At 32.4% G+C, this 24,522-nt stretch overlaps 1 protein-coding gene across 1 annotated transcript; it reads right to left on the bottom strand.

The window, feature by feature from the left end:
• Window positions 1-4,410: 4,410 nt before the first annotated feature.
• Window positions 4,411-22,886, bottom strand: LOC121116186 (latrophilin Cirl). Its single transcript, XM_040710426.2, has 3 exons — window positions 22,567-22,886; window positions 8,626-8,818; window positions 4,411-7,014 (listed from the first exon to the last, which is right to left on the bottom strand). Exons 1-3 carry the CDS (start codon window positions 22,616-22,618, stop codon window positions 4,527-4,529), a joined length of 2,733 nt encoding a protein of 910 aa, XP_040566360.1. The 5' UTR covers window positions 22,619-22,886; the 3' UTR covers window positions 4,411-4,526.
• Window positions 22,887-24,522: the final 1,636 nt, after the last annotated feature.

Genomic DNA, 24,522 nt, shown 5'->3' with positions numbered 1-24,522 from the left:
GGTAGGTTATAGAAGCCCCTTTCAGGGGAAAGCATTCTTTTATCTATGATAAAGAGTTTTAAAAAAGCAAACAACGAATCCCTAGACAATATCCAATATGACATTGCATCCGCTTTGATGGGTCACACAATACTCTCCTATAAGTAGGTTCCGGGAGTAGCTTGCATATTGCTAGAGTTGTGCTGTTTGTAATGAAAAACTACGTTTAAATATTTGCAAAGGTAAAACGGTTGTAGTGTCTGATCTTTCTGCTTCTTTGTTCATTATTTAATGAGTCGTCGTGGTCTTAACTTCTTCCTCTGAAGAATGCATTATCATGGTGTGTTAACATTCCCCTCTAAAAGAAGAATTATCGCCTATCTTTGATGTAAATTGCTTTAAAAATAAATATCAGCTTTTCAAAATAGAATAAATACATTGCCCAGGACGCCAAAATTACAAAAAATCGTACACTAAAAAACGTTTACCACTTACAACCCATAATAGATGTACTCCCTTTTTTCTTTTTTAATATGACACACTGAGTCAACTTAAATCTATAGAGCTGTTCTTGACTGAGTTTTAGCTACACATACTCATACTCTAGCTTTACTCAAAAATATAAGCTTGACCAGTTTAATAATTTTGAATCATGGTGCTGAATCTCATCATTTGGCCGTGAATGTAAGCAAATGGGTGACTAAAAATAATAAATTCTGCTCTCTTGTGTTGTGAGGACCGCAGTACACTTTCCCCACTAATTACAGTTTAAAAAGCAATGTCGCTGTAAGTTATTAGAATCGAGGAGTGCTGAATAACTGTATCAATGGAGAAATATGATTTCTTTCTGTCCTATGAAAGGGAGTTGTGTCTCTTTCGAGGTGAGATGTGGTTAAGATACGTAGGTATCTTCCGATATTTACATAGCATTTCTTGTTTTTGGTTCTCTTTTATATTTAGCTTGTGACAGCAAAAAACGACCTTTTAGTGTAGGATAGGAAAAATCGACTTCATCAAGAACAACATAGTGTTGAACAATTGGCTATATACTATTTAAAAAAAAATTAAAAAGTTATATCTCGAAATCGCCGCCCTCTGATGCCACTATGGCCTTGAGCCTGGACCTGAAGGCTGCGTACACATTGATGTTGTGACCCTCGGGGATGACCACCCATTATCAAAGTGGAAGTCGTGATTTGTTGTAGTACAGTATACAGGGTCGACGCGATATTTTTTACACTTTTCAAGAAATTTACAAAACAGTGCTTAAAATCTTTTATAATGTATTAAATCAAAAAATTCAATAACTATTTGAAAGGTCTGGCTTCTGCCTTTAAATTCTACTCAAAATAGGCACCCTCAGTGCCGATGACTTTCTCCAGCCTGGACCTGAACCTGTTGCAGGTGTGCTCAACCTGGTCCCTGGGCAACTTGTTGAAAATCACGATGATGTACTACTTTAACTGGGCCACAGTGTTGCACGAGGTTTGGATGGTGTCCTGTTCAACTACGCTCTAAAGGTAGAATTCACAAGGAATGCGTTCAGGGCTGTTGGGAGGCCAGATGTTGGGGCTGGTGTAGTCCTCAAATTTCAGAGACAGTCACATTTAGGACATGTGATAGGCCGTGTGGCACGGCGCCGAGTCCTTCTGCCACACATAGGGGCTCCCATTGGCAAGCTTGAGGATTCAGGGCTTCACTACTTCCCTCACCGGTGCAAATCATCATAACTGTGATTATTCTTTTAGACTGGCTTGACGGGTTAAAGTCGTTGGATTCCATTGTTGTCAGTACTACATATTCTCAAATACGTGTTTTTCAATATTTTGGAAAAACGTTAGTGTAATTTACTGCTACCTCTCGGTCATTATGTGCAATAATATCAATTGTCAAAAATATCGCTACCTTATGATTGGAACGCGGAACAGAGCAGAAATAATTGCTGAAAACGGAGCACTGAATCAATTTTATTTTTGTAGAGAACGACAAAATAGCAGAACTCATACAAGCCTGCGTATATATATTTCATAATACTAAATTCCTACATAGTATTTCATTCGATACTTTATTATTTATTATATTGCTTAATGATATTTTATTAAAAGCATAGCTATATATTTGTACATATATGATAGCCAAAAAAATTTCATATAAATTTTAAAATGGCTAATATATATACGTCTATGGATAAACAAGAAACAATATTAGGAAACGGAGCATAACTTTCTTATTTATATTAATAAAGCAAAGTATATCAGTGTGAATATCTGTATATATAAAACATGGTGCATAGTGAACACATATTGTGAGACTAGGGAATCGACAGATGACAACAAATACATTGAGGATTTTTGTATTACGTGGTGCCCACATATAATTGTTCTGAACATGGATGATTGGTTGTAATTGAAATTGCTCTTCCATCGCAATGAACAGTTCTCCGTATTTATTAAATAATAACTCTATAGTTCAAAGGAATTGGCTGAATACCGACTGATGTATGCCCTTTTTTTTATGGTTTTTATTCATTTAGAAAAGCTGCAAGATAGAATAAAGGTAACTACTAGTGTCAGGGTCCAGTCTGGAAAACAAAGTCTGTCTTAGTCCATGATATCTTAAACTAATTCGAATTATTAGGTAATTATGTAGTCCAGATTCCCGAACCATTTTGGAAGAAAAAATTCCTCAAGCTTTAAAGATAGACAGATCCCTATTTTCTCGGATTCGGGTCGGTTGAGATCTAAATATTCGAGTAAATTTCGGGTACCCTAACTTTCGGAACCAGATCCGAAACCAAAATCAGACGGATCTTAGAATTTTATGAGCATTTTAACCAAAGTTTGGACCTTAATAAAATTGGATCCGGATTACGATTATATTTATAGTAATTAATGATTCCGAAACAAGGAATAACCCAATGTTATTTCTATTAGAATTATTGTTATAATGACATTATATGGGTTTACGTATACACTATCTCGCAACATCTCATCCGAATATAAACCAAAACAATGCCCCGATATGAGTTATCCTAGTTTTCCAACATTAAAATTATTATTGAATAATTTTATAATTATTCACAGCTTAAAAGGACTCTCTAGGCAAAGAGCAGTCAAGGGAAAAATAAACTATTCAATCTAAAAACAAGGAAGACTACTTTAGGAACATAGGAACATATCCTTACGTAGTCGTATTCTTTTCTTTTCACTAGGGGAGACTCACTCCTTCACCCCCCCCACTGGCTTGCATGCCTTGCTGGAGGAACATATAGCAGCTTCTAATTTTAAGCCAATCAGAGCTGAGAACTACTAAACCCTACCTTCCTTACCTTGAGTGTCCACTATTTGACTAGAGTTCTTTAAAAAAGATCTAACTCATGTTTAACCGGTCAATGTTAATAACACTGATTAGAGGAAAAGAAAAAAACATTGTCAGCTGACAATGAAATTTGTGTTTGTGAGCTAGGAAACGTGTGGAATAATCATGCTATGCAACTGTTTATGAAGATGTCGATCCAAGCACTAATGGACAACGTACATTTTCGTAACATCCATAACGCTGGGTATTTTGTCATTTCTCTCTGAATGTAACATCCCTAACACTGGAATGACCCTAATCAAGATAAATAGAGATGCTACCTACGATATAAATAATATTCTTTAAAAGCTTGAATTAATTATTCAGCAAAAGCTTCTTAAAATCCGGAAAATCCCTCTGATTTTTTTTACAATCCGTGAAAGTTCGAGTACCCGAAGCCGGTTCACGTCTCAGATCTTTTCGAGTAATACAAGTTTACTTATACAGTATCCGAGTCCAAGAACCGTCTTTTCTTTGCCAAGCTTGCTTTGGTGTGAAAAAACCACATATAAAACAATTGTTCCGTAAATATAATTTTATATATTTTTTCTATACATTTGATATAAGCTCAAAATAACAAATTAATTAATAAGGTAGGAGAAGGATATGAAATACTAATTAATAGAGTAATAATAATAATAATTATTATTACTATTTAATAACATAAATAAGTATAAAAAAAGTGTGAGGCTATTATTTCATGACAAATTTTCATTTCATTTAAGTTCATAAAACTCTTCTTTTTTCTTTCAAATTCACATTTCGACTATTTCTATAAGGAAAAAAAAAATTCAACAAATCCATCGTGGGGTCAATTTATAATAATAAAACATTTTTAAAAAACAACTTCGAATCAATTGCACACACTTTTGTTGTTGTAACTGGTTTCGCATCTTTCTGTCCGTCTATCTTTGTTTGTTAGACAATTTTCTTCAATAAAAACACGTATTAATTATATATAATAATTTTGGTTTTTAAATCTTCTTACACAATAAAAAAGGTTTATAACTCTAAACAAGACACAAATAATTAATATTGAGTAGTCGTGTAATAGTTCCTATTTTCTTTATAATATTTCTTTTTTTCTGTCTTTTTGGTAAATAAATATTATTTAATTTTATTAGAAAAATATCTTCTGAATGAACTGAGTGAATCCTAACTGCGGGGTTGTTTTAATGTTGATATCAAATCTAAATGTCACTAAATACGAGACCACTATTATTGGGTTGTTGTTGCAATTGCTGTGAGTTTTTATCAATTTGAAGAGACACAAATTGCTCTCCGCCTTGGAGAGCAATGGATATGGGCGCAGGGTAGATTTGAGGTCGAATAGAGCTAGATGTTCCTCTTGAGGGTGGAGGCATTGCTCTTTGGGCAGTAAAGAAAGGTGCCTTGTGATGATGAAAGTTTGACTGAGGATGGTTTTGATGATGTCGAATACTTCCAAATCCTCCAATGAGAGGCCTCTCCTCTGCATAGGGCATGGCTGTTCCTGTTGTCACGGAAGAGATACCGGAAGAGCCTGACGTATTTGAGGCATAGCACTTTTTCATGATATCATCATCGGAAAGATCTGACAATTGAAGTATATCAGATGATGATATCTCAGAAGCTCGACCGCTATGTGAATCCTGCTGTTGCAAATGAGAGTAAACAGGATCTATTTCCATATAGATGTGTCCATAGGGACTCACCGGACGGAAACCATTGAGCTGTTGAGGCAAAGTTTGACTTAGATTATTGGTCTTGAGAAGCAAGGAACTTTTGTATTGAGGCATCATGAGACGAGGATCCCCTCCTCCTCTTTTGGAATCATTATTATTGAGTATCTGCTCAAGGTAGGATGAGGGATATGTTGGAGTACCACCACCACCGGATACTGTTGTTGAAGTAGGACTAGAACTAAGCATTGCAGACGTTGGATAAAATCCTCCACTAGCTTGTGAGTGTTGTTTCTTTTTGCAATGAAGACATGAGTTGAACAAATCCGCAGAGGACTTGAGTCCATCAACGCCACTGCCATCAAATCTCTTTCTGAAGAAAACAAGAAGGAGAATGACTGCCACTATAAGGACAATAAGTCCCACCAATGAAGATATCAATGCCGCCAAATATTCCCTCCCTTCTCCTGAAGAGTCTTTTTCTCCTTCATGAACGACTCTTTCCATATCGTTCATATAGGGATTATTATCCAGGAGGGAATGAGGCAAATCCTCCGCCAATAAGCCATAGAGAGCCATTTTAGTGCAGTGACATGTTGTATGTGTTAAGTTAGAGTCTTTAGCATAGCAATGCTCAGAGGTCCATTCTTTTGAGTAATATTCCCAGGAGACACAGGTAATATGATGAACTCCCTCGGACTGTAAATGACGAAGCGTTACCTCAATAGCATTGCGTAGGTATTCATCATCATTTCTACCCCCCTCGGAGGTTGCAACAACTCCTGCAATTTTGGAATTTACGAAACGAGAATCAGTAGGTGGAGGCGTAAGGATTTCATCCATTTTATCATACAGAAAAAAGGAAACACGAATTGCACCGTTGATGGCGTTATCAAATAAAACGGATAATGGTACGAGGATACGAACTTCCTCTGATGGAAAATGAAAGGTATTGACAGGACCAGGGAACTCTTGATCCGTTACATAGCGTGACTTCATGATTCGCACGGAACTAAGAATATGATTCGTCGCTTCGATGAGATTTTTTTCTGTGTCTAGGGTTTCGGCTAATAGGAGTGAAGTATCTTCAACTCCTAGGATAAGGGATGTTGCTACAGCGGATCGTTTCTTAGAATCACTCAGATCCTTCCAGGCCAAGTCTTGGAAATCCAATAATAGATTTGAGGCTGTTTTGAGAACATTTTGCAATAATTGTGCAACAAGATTCTCTCTTTCAAGTTGATTATTGAGAGAATAGAGATTTTGTCTCAGTTTATGAGAGAGAGTTCGAATCATTTTAGATATAATAAAAACATCTCCACCATAAAGAGATTTAGTTTCCGTTGTGGCCGCTAATTCTGAACTAATATCAATAACACGATTTTCATCCTTGAGCCGATCTTCCATGCGGCTTATTCTAAGGGACTGACATTCACCCAGATTAGGAGACTCTGAGGACCATTGCCCATTTTCCAGACATTTCCAACGAGCAAAACCACTCGTGCTCATGGGACAAATCTGTATAGATTCGTCACCCGCTTGCGTCCAGTTCCAAAAGAGATTACGGGCCGTTTGTGGGGAGCAATATTGAGGGAAATCATGAAGGGCTCTATCATTCCCTTTTCCATCAAAATATTTGGCAATAGAGGACTCAAATGCATAGTTGTTCTCATCCTTCGAATGAGACTTTCCACTGCCTTCACCAGATATAAAATCAAACGAGGATGTGGTTGAGGGACTAGCCGTAGTGGTTGTTGTGGTCGTCGTAGTAGTAGTGGTGGTGGTCGTTGGGATTGGCGTCGTTGTGGTAGAGGTCGTTGTGGAAGTAGGTTGCGCAGATGTGGCTGTAAGAGCCAAAAGCCATGGAGGAATGGAATTCGTAGTCGACTTAACTTCCTTCGTGGATTTTAATGGTCTACAGGAGTAATGTACCTCCACATATTTGGAAGTTCCTGGACAGGGATCATCAAACTGAGTTGAATTCACCGGAAATGAACATTCTCGTTTATTATCACATCTGAAAGAATCAAAAACAAAGAATCAATAAATATATGGGATCATAAAACATCGTTAATAGTATTATTATGATCTATGTAAATATAATATCTTTTCAACACCAACTCAACTCAACCAAACACCACAAAACAACACTGGTGTATTTTTTGTTGTACAAGGGGTTAGAGCCATAAATATGCATTATTTCAATAGAACACGAAGAAGGGGTGAGGTATACGGAGAAAATGTCACATAAATATATATATGAGTATATATTATAGAAATTGAGATATCAACGCTTAATTCTATCACATTATTGAGGGAGAGAGCGAACAGGGGGGAACAGCTATTACCACCTTGTACATAAAGGAATTGAATAAGGATCGGTGGTGACATTAAGTTGGATAAATTACATTTCGAAAGAATACAATATATTTATGTATTATTATACTCCCCCTTCCCCCTCTTCTCAACAACGTTTGTGGATCGATAGTTATACTGTTTTCTCGAAATAATAATTCTCGTTGATTCGATTTTATTATACATAATATTAGAATGTCCCGCTTTTTGAGTATATATATTTTTTCCCTGGGCACCATAAAAAAAAATTGCATTTTTGGGACGAAATAGTTTACGAATGTAACCGGAAAAAAATACATTCTACACCTTGTTTTTAGTAAATTAAGTGGATTAAAATAGTGCCATAATCATCGTGCCCTAGCCTCTTATATTTTTTTCAGTGATATTTATTATCGGCTTATTAATGCTGAATCATCCATAGTCACTCTAGTCAGGCCGCCAATAACAAAATATTGATTTTGGCACAGTCATATATATTCAAGGCTTTTTAATTTCTCTAGTTTATAACCAATATATATGCTCGTTGTCTTTTTAACCCATATTATCATCAAATTTGGGCTGACCAAAAGGCTTTAAAATGGGTAATTTCCACTCTGAAAATGTCATTTTTAGTTCAAATTAAAACGGTATGAACCAAGCCAAAAATTGTCTGAGATAACTTAAAGTTTGTCTAAGTATGAGGCTTTAGATTGTTTTAAGCATATCATTTTTGTGCAGGTGAATACGAAATATTAACCCAAAAACGGGACAGTCTAACGTACATATATTGTTGTTTCATCCATTTAACAAAAATTAATTTTATTTAAAAGGATTAGACTTGCTCACTGATATTATATATATAAATATAGAAAAATCTGTCGCAGATGTGTACATATATTTTCATCTCATCTCATGTCGTTGTCCCTCCCCTGAGAGGATCTGAGCATTTAATAATTATATGTATACATAATTAGAAAATTTGTGAAATACAAAAATAAACGATCCTCCTCTCAAGGAGCACCTGCTAAGGTGCCTTAATGACATGTTTACCTTCTAGTGTTGAGCCTCAGCCCGGGACTGCATATTCCTAACTATGGGATTATTATTCCATAATTGTCGGTGGAAATTATTCACAACTAAAGTAGGGATACTTCAAAATCAACCAATGTTGGGAAGAGTTGGTTGGCTATGAACAAACTGATATTGGGCCTTTTATTCTGTTTATTTTGGGTTGAAATGTTGCAAGATACAATAAAGGTAACAACTTCTATGATAATATGATTTATCTACTTACATGCCCTTAATAATCCGCAGTGTTTTTGGCTGCATGCAATTTACACTCCAATCCGTTTCACCTTTTTCATTACAGATGGAGATGGAGAATCGACCAAAATTTGCTCTTACTAATTGAATGACTGTATCCATTTCGCAACTGATATGTAGGACCTGTCCCTCACATCCATACTTTGTTTGGCCACCATTGGATCCTAAAAAAATAATAATAAGTCATTAGTCGTCTGTTATTTTATTTATGATTAATGGTGATGAGCCTCTTAAAAATATGTATAATTAAAAATATGCGCTATCACCATTAAGACCTCATTATCAAATAGTAATAATAAATAACACGGGGCGTTTAAAAAGCTTAATAATTATATTATACAAAATATGAAACTTTGATTGATATATCTATTTTTGGCATCCACAGAGTAGTATTACTTGGTATAATGGTATTCAATATTGTAGTGTTGGACGCATTTAAAACGGTATTAACCTCAATGAGACTTGGTATTTGCACCTACACTACGCGATAAAAAAATGGTCAGCTGATGACGACACCCTCCAATTTCTGACGATCACTCCAAAAAATATTATTTTCTACTATTTTTTAACTAGTCGCCTTGCCAAAACATAAATCCTGGAGACGCCCTTGTAAGGGTATCGTAATTACCTTTAGCGGCAATTTAGTCTTTAATTTTTAGCCAAAGAAGGATCGTACAGTGCCTAAATACAGATACGTATTTTGCAATCGAACCCCGTACGGAAATATTAGTATTGTGACACCATTAGTCCAGAGGCGGTCAAATACAACCCCATAGGAATATTGAAGACCTGAAGTCAATATCGGTGTACAAAGAATGGAGAAAACTGACAAAGGACTAGAAATACTATATCTATCAAGTATATATGACTTTCTGCCCTGACCTGGAAGTAATGATTGAGGAGACCAATGGAGGCCATGTTATTGAACAAGGATCCTTTATATTTGTCGAATATATTGTATATTAATTAAAACCGAGTGTGTATTTCTGTTTAGTTCTTTGGGGTAAACTGGTGAACGGGAGAGCCAATCAGCCTAAAATTAGATATGTGAATACTTGACTGCGTTTTTAGTAACTTGGTGAATTAAAATTTTGCATTTTTCTGAATTTTTTTAATAATGAGCCATTTTTTTTTTTTTTTAATTACAAATGAAAGAATGAGTAGGTATGAATCGAAGGAACACTTCGAATAGCCCCAAGAAGGTCAATAATCATTTTTTGTATGCTTCAAAAAAACTATTTTTATAGTTAAAAAAAAGAAGTGTTTTACTACATAATCTAGCTGAATACGGGTCAAAGATTAATCTGATACAAGTGAAGTACAGTTAAAAGATTTTTACAACACCCGGTAGAATATTTAGCACCCTATAATACTATTATTATGAATATTATCTATGTGGGCGGCGCTACACTTCGATCTTTCTTTCTTTCTGTCTAGTATCATTATCATCATTTCTTCATTCATATGTAGTACAAAGAAATAAGTAATTAATAATGACTCAGAATGACAAAATATTTTAACACAACTATTTAGGCAGTACAATAATAATAATAATACAATAACTATCAATTTTATCATCACAAAAGGTAAAATACATTACACATATCAAAGCAACAACAAGAAAAACGATTTATTATATCATTTTAAAAGATCTTTTTCCTTTTCTTTCTTTAAGACGAAGAAGAAACGACGACAAACCTTTAAGAGTTTGTTTTTTGAAAGTGTAGAATTAGACTGCCCCGTTTACGGCTTGTTATTATTTTTTCAACTCCCCTTGCAAAATATTACTTTTTATGTAGAGAAAAAAGTAAAACAAAAAACACTTTGTCAAAGTTTAAAGCCTTTTAGGTCATTTTTAGTGTGGTATCCTCATTTTAATTTGATAAAATATATTTTCTGAAAAGACATGAAAAAAATGTAATTCCTAAAAAAATTATTCAGAAATATGTATGTACTAAAAAAGTCCACCTAAATATATTTTCTAAAATAAAGACATCATAACCATATATTTTCTAAAAAAAGATCGTCATAACCATGTACTTTCCAAGGAAAGATTGTCATAATCATGTATTATTTCTTTAATGTCATCATAACCACGTTTTTTCTGAACAAACTCAACAAGAAAATGTATTTTCTAAATAAAAGGTCATCAAAAAAATGTATTTTCTACAACAAAAGTGATAAAAAAATGTATTTTTTAAAAAAAGGTCATCAAGATTATTTTTTAGAAAAGATATCATAACAATCTGAGGCCCAATTATTTCCTCCTCCCTTCTCCCTTAAAAAAATGCACGTCTAGTAGTGAAGAATGAAAGGTTATGAATAACTGTTTTTTGAGTCTTTTTTTTTTTCTAAGTGTAGTTACAATTCACAAGCAAGGCGGAGACCTTTTTTTATTATTATTTCTTTTCGCATAAAGTCTTGACTTAATTACTATTTTCCTTGCTTTAGGGTCTTTTTTTTCCTGAAAACTTCTTCTTCCATTGTTATACAAGAAGAAAAAAAAAAAATTTGAATTTCTAATTAAAAATTCCTTCAAAAAAGACAGAAAGAAAGAATGAACGTTTGTTGCTCTAAGAATTTTTATTTTTGAAAGCAAAAAGACATGGATCAAATTTCCGACAAGAATTGGTAGATTTTTTTTTCATTTATTTTTTTGCGTTTATATTCCAATTCTCAAAGGAGTTTCAAGACACAAGGGAATTACTATTTACACACCATATTGTATGTAGTACTATTATACATTTTTTTATTATTTAGAACTCAAGTAACAAGATGGCTTAGAAACAACACATATGGAAAGGAGGAATGAAACTCGTTTCGTGAACAATATTGCGGTCTTCAGACTATGGACAAAAATGTAATCGTTCTTAAGCCCCAATGGTTGTTATTATTATTGAACGATGTCAAACTCTGAACCACATAAAGAAGCTTGTAAATCATTAGTATTTTTTAGCGTGCGAGATATGTTCTTTTTGGAAACAGTAATCATAATTCTCTCAATTTTGAAGTATAAATTAATTATCTAGTACGAGTGCTCATTAATGACAAAGAGAAAGGCTGAGGATTTGTTTGGAAGTAATGTGTAAGTCCTTGTTCGACGACTTAGACTCAGAGTAGAATTGATCAAAAACGGAGTAATTACGAAAATGGAATTTAAAGGTTAACAAACGACCATATTCATTATTTTAAATTGTTTGTATGTCAAAGGAGTTCATTATAAGCAAAAATAAATTGACTAAAATCTATAAAAAGGGTAAAAATACTCAAAAAATCAAATCAAAAATTCTAAAAGAACAGATCTGATAGGAAAAAACTAATTATAGAGTCGTGATCAGCGTCGCAAGTACTGCTAGTGTTGAATATGGAACCCCACAACACGGCGTTACCTCACTAACACAAAAATATCTATTGTTTTTGTTTTGTTTTTCAGCTCTCGATTCCCTCGTCAGACATGATAGGCCATGGCTATTTCAAGGTTTATTCTTTTTGATAAATAATTATAATATATACTTATGATCCATTCCCAAAATGACAAAAGTACAATTTCTTGATGATCAATATATTGGTCATCTTACTATTTCTATGAAGAAATTTTGGCTATCATATACGAAGCAATATTATAATATAATATCGAATAAAACACTAAGTAAGATAAGTAATAAGTCTTGTTGTGTGAGTCCTTATTTAGAACTGAGGACTAAGGACTGCAGTCCCGTCCAGTTCTGCCTCGATCCTGTCCAATTCAGTACTTGACGATGTTATTCAACTTTATTTCTTTTTTAATCAGTTCTAGTACTGACAGTTAGGATTGGTCCTATCAGTCTTTGGGACCGGTCCTTAAGACTGCACTGGACCGAATGAATAAGGAGAGACATAACTATATATGTACAATTCATTTTACAAATTATGGATAAATAACAGGAGTACAAGAGTTAAATAGCAGTTGGCATGATTGAATTTTATGGCGAACTACCAACGGATTTCGGATCTTTTTTTCTATATCTTTTTGGAAGTAAAGTTGCGTGTTACAATAAAGGTAACGACGTGACATGAGTTGCTGTTCCCCTTTGTGAAATTCTTAACGCATATAAATACTCATTCAAAGTCCACTGTTTGTTTAACTCCATACTGTATCAAATAACAGTTACTTAGTTATGGAGTAGGTATACATATTGTCATAAAAACTTATGACGGTCTAAGAAATGAAAATGGAAAATACATCCTAGAAGTAACACAAGAGTACTAATTAACCAAAAAAAAGAAATCTAAAAATAATCATAATGATCAGATTTGTTGAGAAAAGGAAAAAAAAAAAAAAAAACCCCGAGACAGAAGATTATCACACACACACAACTACTCACTTCTTCTACGTCTTCTCCATGTTTTTCAACCGCAGTTGTACATACACTATTATTAGCTCAGATTCATTATCTTTTTGAAGTTTTCACACACACACACATAGACATATACTCAAAAAAAAAAATAACAACACTCAATGTGTATATAATTAGATTTAGAAATCCAATGAATATTCTAACAACATTATTATAGGGGACTAATGTAGGTAGGTTATTAAAATAATATATGTACATAGAATTAAAACAGAAGGGAAATACATAAGTATATCACGTCATATATATTTATTGTATCTCAAAACCTTTCCTCCTCCAAAAAGAAACTCATTCAGGGCCAATTTTAGAACGACTAAGTTGCAATCAAAAAATTAGATTAACCCTTTTAAATGAAGGATTTACATTAGTTGAGATGAGGATAACTGATTTAATGGAATATTTCATAGATTATCCATATATTCATAGTGTAATTTTTGACTAAGATATAACCATTCTGTGGCACATTATTAAGTTCAATTGCCCACAGTTATATTACAAAATAACCATCGAATTTGAATTGATCAAAATTAAACGATGGTATCAATGTATAGTATGTAGTTAAAATAACTCATGTTGTAATTAAATTATACATTTTAAGACAAAGAAATTGGAAATGGTACAATTTGCTTATACAAGTAGGAACTTTTTATTATTTAAAGGTTGCTAAAAAGAAATTGTTATGAAATTTATCATTGTTCACACACTGTTGTATTATTGGTTGCAATACGTCAACAAACAACGACAATGAAGGAAAGAGGGGAACATTGGTGATGGGCTCAGATCTTATCCGCGTCCATCACTCTGTAAAGGAGGTTGCATAAATTGTTAATTGGTTCGTAAGGTGAGGGGGCTCATTAAAAGTGGCAAGAGCATCTATGGCAAGACAGGAATCAACAAGATTGCCACTGAAGACTTCTTCATCGGTGTGGCAATTGAAGTACAAGGAGGAGATGAAACAGGTTGTGGAACCCTGGTTGGATACCAACTACTCAGAAGGGAAATACTGTTAGCAACAAGACACAGCGCCTGCCCATAAGGACATAACAACTCAAACTTGGTGCAAGGATAACCTCACCGATTTCTGGCCACCAAAGTTGTGGCACCCTCATCACCGGACTGCTCGCCACTGGACTATGAGGCTTCGTAGAGAGCAAAGCATGCAAAGTCCCCAAACGCATTTGTTGAGCAGGACTGGGTTGATACGTTATCAATGTGTGTAGGGCGTTCAGGCCAAGACTGGAAACCATGGTAACAGCAGGAGGACATTTTGAGAAAGAATTCTTGATATTATAATTAAAAAATACTCCTAATTCTATGCAATAGTTGCTCTTGATGAAGTTCATACAATTTTTACTATGGTAAACGGGGTACGATTTGTCTACACACTCTTTATGCTGTGAGTCAACATAAACACAATCTTGAACAAAGATCCAGAAAATGAGTAATGTTTCATATATATTTTTAAACAAAATAGCCTATATTTTGATCCATTATGGAATTATTATTCAAATTTCTGCTATGATTTGTTATACACAAGAATGTCAACTATAATTTAGAGTGTTTATTTGATTAGTAAGACAGTATTTGACCCCGATATAGTCTTTTAAATACATTTAAAATATATTCATTTTAATTATTTCCTAGTGATTGTGACTTTTTGCTACTTAAATTTGCAATTTGCGAAGCAAATTGACGATGATTATTATTCGTTTTGAATTGATATGAAAAATAATTCTTGCTTATTTTTGGGTTAATGGGCCACGTAATATATATTAAAAAGTGAATTTAGGTACTAAGCAGATTATTTCTTGCAGTATCGTCTCAAATACAATACAACAAAAAATCCATGCTGTATGTATATGTATAAAGAGTACGGACACAGGTTTGAGGGACAAAAATTGACGTACTACAAACTACATACATAAAAAAGAATGTTAAAATGGAAAAACGATTCATCATGGGGTGGTAGTGGTGATAGTGATGGGTGGGTAGGCGGAGAATCTCTTCCCCCTCTCTCCCTTCTTTTGTGTTGACCGATATCGACTTTTCTACTGCATTCACGTCTTTCCTAGGAAGACGTAGAAAATATACAATAAAGAAAAAAAAAAAGTAAAATGTGACAACGGATTTAGGCTACAAATGAAGGCTATGAATGAAGAAGACAACAGTTAAAGAAAAATCATGAATATTCTAAGGTATATATGTATATGGTAGGCTTAAAGCAGATGTTTTAAATACATTACATATATAATTACAAACTTTAAAGTCATATTTGCAACATAAAATATGTAGCCCGCCAACAATAAAGCAAGTTTGAATAATTTTTCTCAAAATGGAGTCTGAATGATGTACACTTGTATTCTCTTCGACGAATAATAGTTATCGTCAATTTCTATCACCATGGCTTATTCTGATTAATCATTTTAATTCATTGTCAGAATAAGAAATTGACAAACTTTAGATGTATATATTTAAAAGGAGGTCATAATATCGGAGATAAATAAGTATCATAAATCAAATATGTATAGTGTCTCAACGATAGTTAACATTCTTCAGTATCTCAACTCATACCATAAATTTGAATACGAAGACTATAATTAGCCGAAATATCCCCATAAAATATTGGGATGTATGTATGATCCAAATATGTAGATATGGGCTCATCAACACAAAAACAAGCTGATATTATTTTTATTAAAAACATGAATGATTCCCAATTATCTTTGTCTTCTTTTATGAAGATTTATCGTCTACCTTTGGAGACGACGGATATTAGTGTAGCAAAAAATGCATCATCACAATTACAGAATTAATCATTGATATATTTTAGACGTATATGACGATAGGAAATTAATTAAGTCAACTAAATCAAATGAATTGGCTCTAAACTGTAGGTACCATTCTACAACTGATCCTATCAATTTGGAACTAGGCCTTTAATAATTAACCGAAATAGGATGACTATAAAATAATATTATATAACAAATCATCCTTTTCTTCTTGATTTCTGTTCAATATTGTTGATATGTTAGCTCACTACATATTATATATATATATATACATGCACCTAAGTAGTAAGACTTAAAGCAGATGTTTTAAATAATACGTACATACATAATCACAAACTTTTAAAGTCATATTTGCAACATAGAATAACATGAATGTACATGATGGTGGGATGTATGAAATCCAATCCTTACATAGCATGTATGTATGTTACAAGATTCTCAAATATCCTTTTAACAAATTTTCAAAAAAAATGAAAGAAAATAGCGACAACAACCCTTTAACTAATCTTAAATAATACGAGATTATCACCTCGGTTACTTATTATTATTATTGTTATCGATGAGAGCGAGAGATACCTACTCATTTTCCCCTCTGGTGATATTCGATTCCGCCTCTTATTTTTATCCACCTTATATTATCATTGTGTTATTAGGAAACAGTAAGGGGTCATACTATAAAATATATGTGTACAACATATGATAGTTCCGCACTAATTTCTTTTATTCTATAGAACAGCAAAAAGATGAAATCACACTTCTTCAAGTGTGATAGTACTAATAATAAGTTAACAACACAAAGATATCCTTAGGGGATATTAATAAATAAATAAAGGATTATTAGGTCACCCTAAGGTAACACCTTCTTTATAATGGGTTTGGCAACAACAACCCCCTTTGCTCAACTCTTGTGTTCGGTCTCTCTCCTCTTAGTCTACATAATTATGTATTATTACACATTGAAAAGAGGTTACTAAGATGCTGAGGATATCATCGATATGAATGTCTAGACCTTCTCCTTCTCCCTGTTCAAATAATCTAATATAAAAAGTAGATTTTATGTGGCCCATTAACATAAAAGCAAGATAAAAATGTAATTTTTCTCACAATTGAATCTGGAATACATAATAGCTCGTATTCTTTGACGAATAATGATCGTCAACTTTCTTTGGAGGCGACGTCAATAGTAGATTAAAGTCGCAAAAATAGATAGATTATATGTATTTCAAAGTGTCTATATGATTGGGGGAGGGTCAAATAAAGTATCATAAATCAAATGAAGGTGTTTCTAAAGTATAGTTAACATTCTTTCCTGAGTAATATTTCCTACTCACTTATAATTGACTGAAATATGTCTATGAAATATTGGGCCGTTTGTATATATAATGTAAAAATTAGACTGTACAAGTTACAACTAAAAAATTAGATGAATAATTAGTAACTTATTAGTAAAAAGTATGTATTTATAAATAATGGAAGGATTGATTCTAATAATAGAAGGTTGATAAGTATCTATTTATTGAGAACAAATTGTACTAGTTGCAACTCAACAATGAGATGCATAATTTTGAATCCACTTGAGATGAGGATAATAATTTTTTTTAATATTCCAATAATGGTCGATATATTAATTGTGTTTTTTTAATGAAAATGACTCCTTGATAAGAAGTATTCTGAGGCACATTTTACTGTTCAAACGTCCGAAGTTATCCTACATATTAAATACGTAATTTTGATAGACCAAAATGAATTATAAAATTGGTAATTAAAATGACTGATGTTTTATTTATATAAGGAGACGTATAAATTATAATTTGTATAGTCACCTTATTCAAGTTACAACTGGTACATAATAATTAAAATAGACGTTAGTATGGAACGTACTACAAATTGAAACTTGACCAGTCTACAAGAACTTGTAGAGTTGTTTGGGATGCTACAACTTCCCAACAAAACTTTTACACGACTAACATATGTATAAAATGACAATATATATATACAGATTGTTATTAAAAGACGTGTAAACATGACTGTTAACTAACTAACTGTATCTCTTCTTAAATAATTATTATAAAGAAAACTTCTTCTACCATAAAGATTATCACAAACCACAAAAAGCATTAACTAGAAAAAGAGAAGCTACTGTAATTATAAAACAACGTAGGAAAAGAAATAATATATATAGATATATACAACCAACCATAGAGATAAGAGGTAAAGTGGAATTCTTTATTTTAGTTAGCTTTTTTTACCCGGCCTTATCTTTTATATAATAAATGTATTATTATAATAAAAGTTGTAGTAAAAAAACAGGAAATTTCATTTAGTACTACTAAATAAATATATATATATGTTATCCGTTAACATAAACACAAGCAAGCTAGAATGATTTTTCTGAAAATTGAGTCTGGATTACATTTGTATTCTTCGACGAATAATTATCGTCAATTTCTATCTTATTTATGTTTTTGGTGCGTGGAAAATTGCAAAATAAAGTAGAAAAAATATATCATCAAAACTACAGATTGTCGAATTTAATGTATTAAGGAATCCCATCGTGGCGAAATGAAGTCAAAAATTAAATAAAGGTTTGGAACTCTAGCTAGTATGCTGGGCTATCTTAATCTAACTCGGAAAATTGAATAAAAAGCCTATAATTGACCGAAATATGCCAATAAATTATTACACCCTATGCATTATGTTGTAAAAAAATGTTTTTTTTTCAAAGATTGTTTTGATGTTAACTTATCAAATATATATAGTACAAAACCATATGCCATGATTGGTAGGATGTATTCTATTTCAAATATGGCGACAACGCTGTTACCAATCGTTCGACCACTGAAAGGAGTGTCAACTGCAGTAGCGCAAATCTAATTAATTAGCATTTGGTAGCAATGCCAATAAAATGGCGATGGAAAAAGGAAGACACGGTGTAGTAGGAGTGGGGATATAAAAGAATAGAAAAGAAGAACACTACCACCCCCCTAAGGCAGTAAAAAATTAGGGAAGAGGAATAAAAGGGTGAATTTACTTCTTTGCCGAGTAGGGACGACAATGATATTTTTTATGATGGAAGGAAATATGTATTCTTCATATATATAATATAGCTCTTGCTTCCTCATTAAAATTATAATGTGGATATATACAGGCAAAATGAGGATAAATATATTATGTTTATAATAATATTACTACTCAAATATGTCAGACATATTTTCAACCTATGAAATATATTGTTCAAAAAAGAAGAAGCATTTGGAGGAGATTTAATTCTCACGGTTTGGAACAATGTTATTTTCCAAGACAACGAGTACTTCAAGAAGAATAAAAGATAGAGAGGTGTGCAGGGGATATTCCTCTACTTCTTCAAAAAAAAAAAGTTATTAGACAAGGTATTATATTTTCCTGCCTAATTGGGAAATTTTGTCATATTTTAAGAAAGAAACTGACATATTATTTCGTCTTTCCTTACTTCCTTCATTTTTGCTCATCCTCTCAAAACATTATCATCTCCACGCAGATGTTGTTAAGCATACTACAATGAATCATACACAATTTAGCAAAGATGATAATTACTCATGTAGATTGTACATATCTTAGGTTACATACATTTAGTGTTCTAAAAAAGAACAAAATTCTTTATTCAACAAATAAGAACATTCCAATGTGAAGATCATTTTATGCACATAATTAGTTAACAAAAAGTAAGCAATTCTTTACGAAGAGAGAAAAAAAACCCGCATCAATTAGTCCTAAGCCGTGTAGTATTCACTACAAAAGAAAAGTTGAATTAAATTGATTAATTTAAATATATGTCATATCAAGTCTGTTAAAAAATTAATCCCTAATTGTTTTAATATATATATATTTATACAATTGAATTAGATATGTACAATTATCCGTTTTGGACGTTTTGAAAGTCATAAGTGATTTTTGAGGATCCCTCTTTTGGTCTACATCTCTCTTACGAATGATATTTTGTAATATTTTTTTAAATAACTTATATCCTTTCCATAATCACTTCTCAATCATAAAATATGATTGAGAAGTAACATTAGAAATGATACAACTTATTTAAGAAAATGATCAGAGAATATTGACCAAGATATCTTTTGGAATCAAATTTTGTGATGTCACATTGTTCAAATAGTGAGTCATACTATATGTATATATTTGTATCTGTGATGCATTAACATAAAAGCAATACATTCAGCCAAATATTTAATAGACATATTTCGGTTAATTAAAGACTTTGTATTCAAACTTCTGGGATGAGTTAAGATACTCAAGAATGTTAACTGTTGTTTAAAGACTTAATTTGATTAATGAACATATGGTCATTTCGAATTGATTAGATTTAATTGTGATTTTTGACACTTTAATTTACAATTTGCGGAACCTCCCAAAGGATTAATCAGAATATCCTTTTTTCATAGACATTGACAGTACTTATTATTCACCGAAGAATACAAAATATGTAATCTAGGTTGAACTTTGAGAAAAATCATTCTAGCTGGTTTTTGTGTCAAATGAAGGATTTTTTAGTGTTCTAATTATAGCTTTTATGGCTAAATGAATATAAAGATTTATTATTAATTGTTCTATCAATGTGGTTTTAAACATTGTATTGAAACAAAACGGATATTTATTGTATATTATTCTTAATATTTATTATTTCGAATGTTTTTTTTTTGTTTTGTAAATAATAGTCGAACAATAATTCAAAATAAATCGACATTAAAAGGCTATTAAGAATAATAACAAAAAAAATCCCTTAAAGGATGCTTTAAATCAAAAGTAGATACCTTCATATATATTATATGAGTGATGAAGAAACGAATTGCAATCTTATAAAGGAAAGAAAGAAAAAATTCCGTTTAAGAGCCCGGAGGGTCTTAAACATATAATAGAGAAAATAGCATGATATAAAAATGTGTTGGGACTTAATTGATGTCTAATAAACTAGTACTAAGTAAGTGAGTAAAAAAATATAGGAATCCCCAAATTCCTGACGACGATTCTTTTTGAAAAGAGGAGATAAAAAAACAAAATACCAAATTTTATTTTAATGCAATATTATATATAAGGAATTTGTATTTACGGGGTTGAAGCTCGAAATTGCAAAAAAAAAAATACAAATAAAAAAATCAATGAGTATTGAAATAAGTATATGAGAAAGACCTTCGAAATAATGCTAGTAAGAATATACAAGGGGCAAGGGGTTAAAAAATAGTGCACATTTCACCGGTCAAAATGAGATTTTGGTTGGAAAATGTTGGTCACAACTCTATGGGATCCTTGTAATTAAAACAGTATAACAGACAACAAATGGATAACAGCCGTGGGTTGACAATGGGGAAAGAGTAGGTTATATATCCTCTGGGCTTTTTCTGTAACCCCAATTTGCCAGATTAACTACATTTATGAAACTATTTGAGTATGTATTTCCAGAATGGTCCCTTCTTGGTTTAAAAATGATATATTACTAAGAGCAAATATATGTCCTAAATAGAAATACATTCGGTCAATATCTGTTAGAGCCAGAGTATTTCAAGTGATTTTTTGACCGGTCTAAATGAGATTTTGGTTACAAGATGTTGCTCAAACATTCTGGGATTCTTCTTATTCTAACAGTTTAAATGGATAAACATACTAAGAAAAAAATATATATATAACAGATCTGGGTTAGCAATGGAGAATATGACTTTCAGGGAGTTTTATGGAACACCAATTTGCCCTTGATATTGGCAAAATAGTAATAATAGTCAACAAGTAGGTCTACATTCATTCAATTACTGTTGGAACCAGAGGGTTCAAAGTGATTTTTTAACCGATCAAAATAATATTTGGTTCGTTTTGGTATTATTGAAAAAGCATAAATGAAAAACACAATATGTAAAAAAAAAAATTGATACCGGTTGTAGATTTGGTATTGGGATCAGAGTTGGGGATATGTTTACCTAGTGTTTTATCGAACCACAATTCGCAAAATTAACTATATTACCATTGGGATTCCCTTTATTTTAAAAATATATCGACACCCCTGATATCACCAAAATGTATGTTCCAACTATCAAGTAGAGCTACATTCAGTCAATTCCTCTTAGAGCCAAAGGGTTCCAAGGGATTTGTTAACCGGTCAAAATGATATTTTGGCTGCTAAGTCATCTCCAAAACCTTGTTAATCTTTGTATTAAAACAGTTTACATAAAAAACAACTAAGCAAACCAAAAAAAAAGATACCGGCCGAAGGTTTGACATTAAATCCCGTAGGGATTTCTGTAACCCCAATTCTGCAGATGTGGTACATTTTTATCCCCTATAGTTTAAACATTATATTTGCACCTCTGATTGAGTTAAATAGTAATAATGTCGCTAGTAGGGCGTCATTTAGTCAATTTCTGTTGAAACCAGAGGTTTCTAACCGAATGTTTGACCGGTCAAAATGAGAATTTGTTCTCAAAATAATTTAAAAAACATAACAAAAAAACTTGCAAAAATAATCATTAGGTCCCAATTTCTGTTAGAGCCAGAATGTCTCATGTTAAACATTCCTCAAATCGGCGGAAATACACTAAGGATCTTAGCCCAAAGAGTTGGGTGTACATTACAATTATGGGGTTATGTTTGACCCATCATACAATGTTTAAGACAAACAAACAACTCTAAGCGAAAAAACAGAAGGAACTCGCAGTTACAAAAACAAAGGTGCTCATAAAATAAATCTCTTACCAGTACAGAGTGAAACACAGATAAAAAATATCCATAAAATCCCAGTCTTCATCGTTGCAGCCAATATTAATTATTGGATGATACTTTTGAGAAGAGAGACTGACGATGAAATATTAGGGAAAATTCTCTTCTCTCAATGTTCACTTTTCATGTAATAATATTTAAATATAACTTTAATTTATAGGATCACACTCAGTGAATAATGACAGCACTTTAACATAATTAAAATTGTCCAAATGATAATTATTTCGAAACTATATAACATAAGCAGAAAAATATATTCCGCTCTTTTCTCGAGGAGAGTAACTCGACAACTAAATACATCCAACGCGTGTCCAACAGCGAGTTAATACTTTACCGGCCTGCCTTTTGAATAGGACGCACGCTTATAAGCGGCAATCTCACTATTTATTACTATTAAAATAATATTGTAGTTGTTGTTACTATACAATACAATATACTGTACTATGTATTTTATTATTATAATATTCTTTTTCTTTTTATTAAAAATAACATGTACTGAATGTAAAAATAAAAACCGGCGAATTGTTCTTCATCTACTATTAATTTTGGTTTAAGATGATTTTTTATTGTTTTTTAATGTACTTTTGAGTCTATTGTAGGAAATGACAGTTTTTAAGAAATACTTTGTTCAAATCTGGGGGTAGGGGCGCTGGAACACATTTAAATGTGTGGGAAGGGGAGAGGATAAAAAATGACATCACATATTAATATCCAGTTAAGATGTCATAATCACGCAACCTTTCATTATTGTTCTCTCCGACAAAACTGCCTGTTTTTTTTTGTTTTTAGATATATACATTTCTGGGGCAGGATTAAGAAAATATATTAGAGGAAACGTTCAAAACGAAGGGGCCATTTGTCTCCTGGAGGATCACTGTCTCTCACTATTTAAAGAACAATAAAAGTTGTAGGTTTAAGTGGTCATCAATAAATGACTTCATTATTATAAAACGGGCTCCCACAACAATTGCATTGCTGTAAGATGAACAGCTTCGACATATTCTCAACTATTGATTTTTCTAATTATCTAACGTCGTTACCTATATTGTATCGCGGAACCTTTCATCCGAAAAGGAACACAAAAGGCCAAAAATAAGTTAGTAGTTTGGCAATTCTTCTCAACTTTGGATTAATCTTTCAATCATTGCTGTGAATTGTTCACAACTGAACAAGAGCTAATTATAATTTAACTAATCAACGTCCAGTACACTCATTACGAGAAAAGAAGCAGAAACATCGACAGCAAACATCAAAACACAAAGTACATTATTGTGTCGGCATACTAACACTGTGAGCTAGCTACTTATTAAAAATTAGTATTAACTGGGAAAATATTTATTCATTTAAAGAAAATTTCAACATTTGGAGAGAGTGGCAGGAGTGAGCCAAAGGTAGGGTAGAACTGATATACCATGGTAGGAGCCTGAGGCACCGATAAAATTTGGGCACCTTTTATTCACCATATGTATAACGTGTGGTGCATAATGACAAATACACCCTCATAAAATAGGAAATGCACCCAATATTCTCATACAAACAAGCACTAGCTAGGGGTCAGTTGTCCTCCCTTCACTTTGTTGATAACCAAATACTATCAAAATTTGCATGGATATGTAGTTATAACTATATGACGTCATGTTTGTACAAATTGTTTTTTTTGTACGCAAGTAATTTATTTAAATATGACTTTACACTATGGGATTATTAATTAATTATTTAGTCTTTGTTGAGAATTGTTCACAGTATAAAAAGAGCCAATTCAAAAACTTTCAGAACACAAATAAAAGAACAGAAAAAGTAGAAAAGTCAAAGCCAACAACAAAATACATCGTAAATTTTTTTGTTAGTGAGGTATTTCATATTCTTCTTTACCTTCAGTAATATCTGCTGATAAGTGTATACAATCGTTTTTCCTTATGATTTTTAAGCCTA

The sequence above is a fragment of the Lepeophtheirus salmonis genome, chromosome 4, assembly GCF_016086655.4.
Source record: "Lepeophtheirus salmonis chromosome 4, UVic_Lsal_1.4, whole genome shotgun sequence".
Classification (NCBI taxonomy): Eukaryota; Metazoa; Arthropoda; class Copepoda; order Siphonostomatoida; family Caligidae; genus Lepeophtheirus; species Lepeophtheirus salmonis.
Note: the sequence above shows the minus strand (reverse complement) of the source record. Positions and strands in the feature narration are given on the sequence as shown.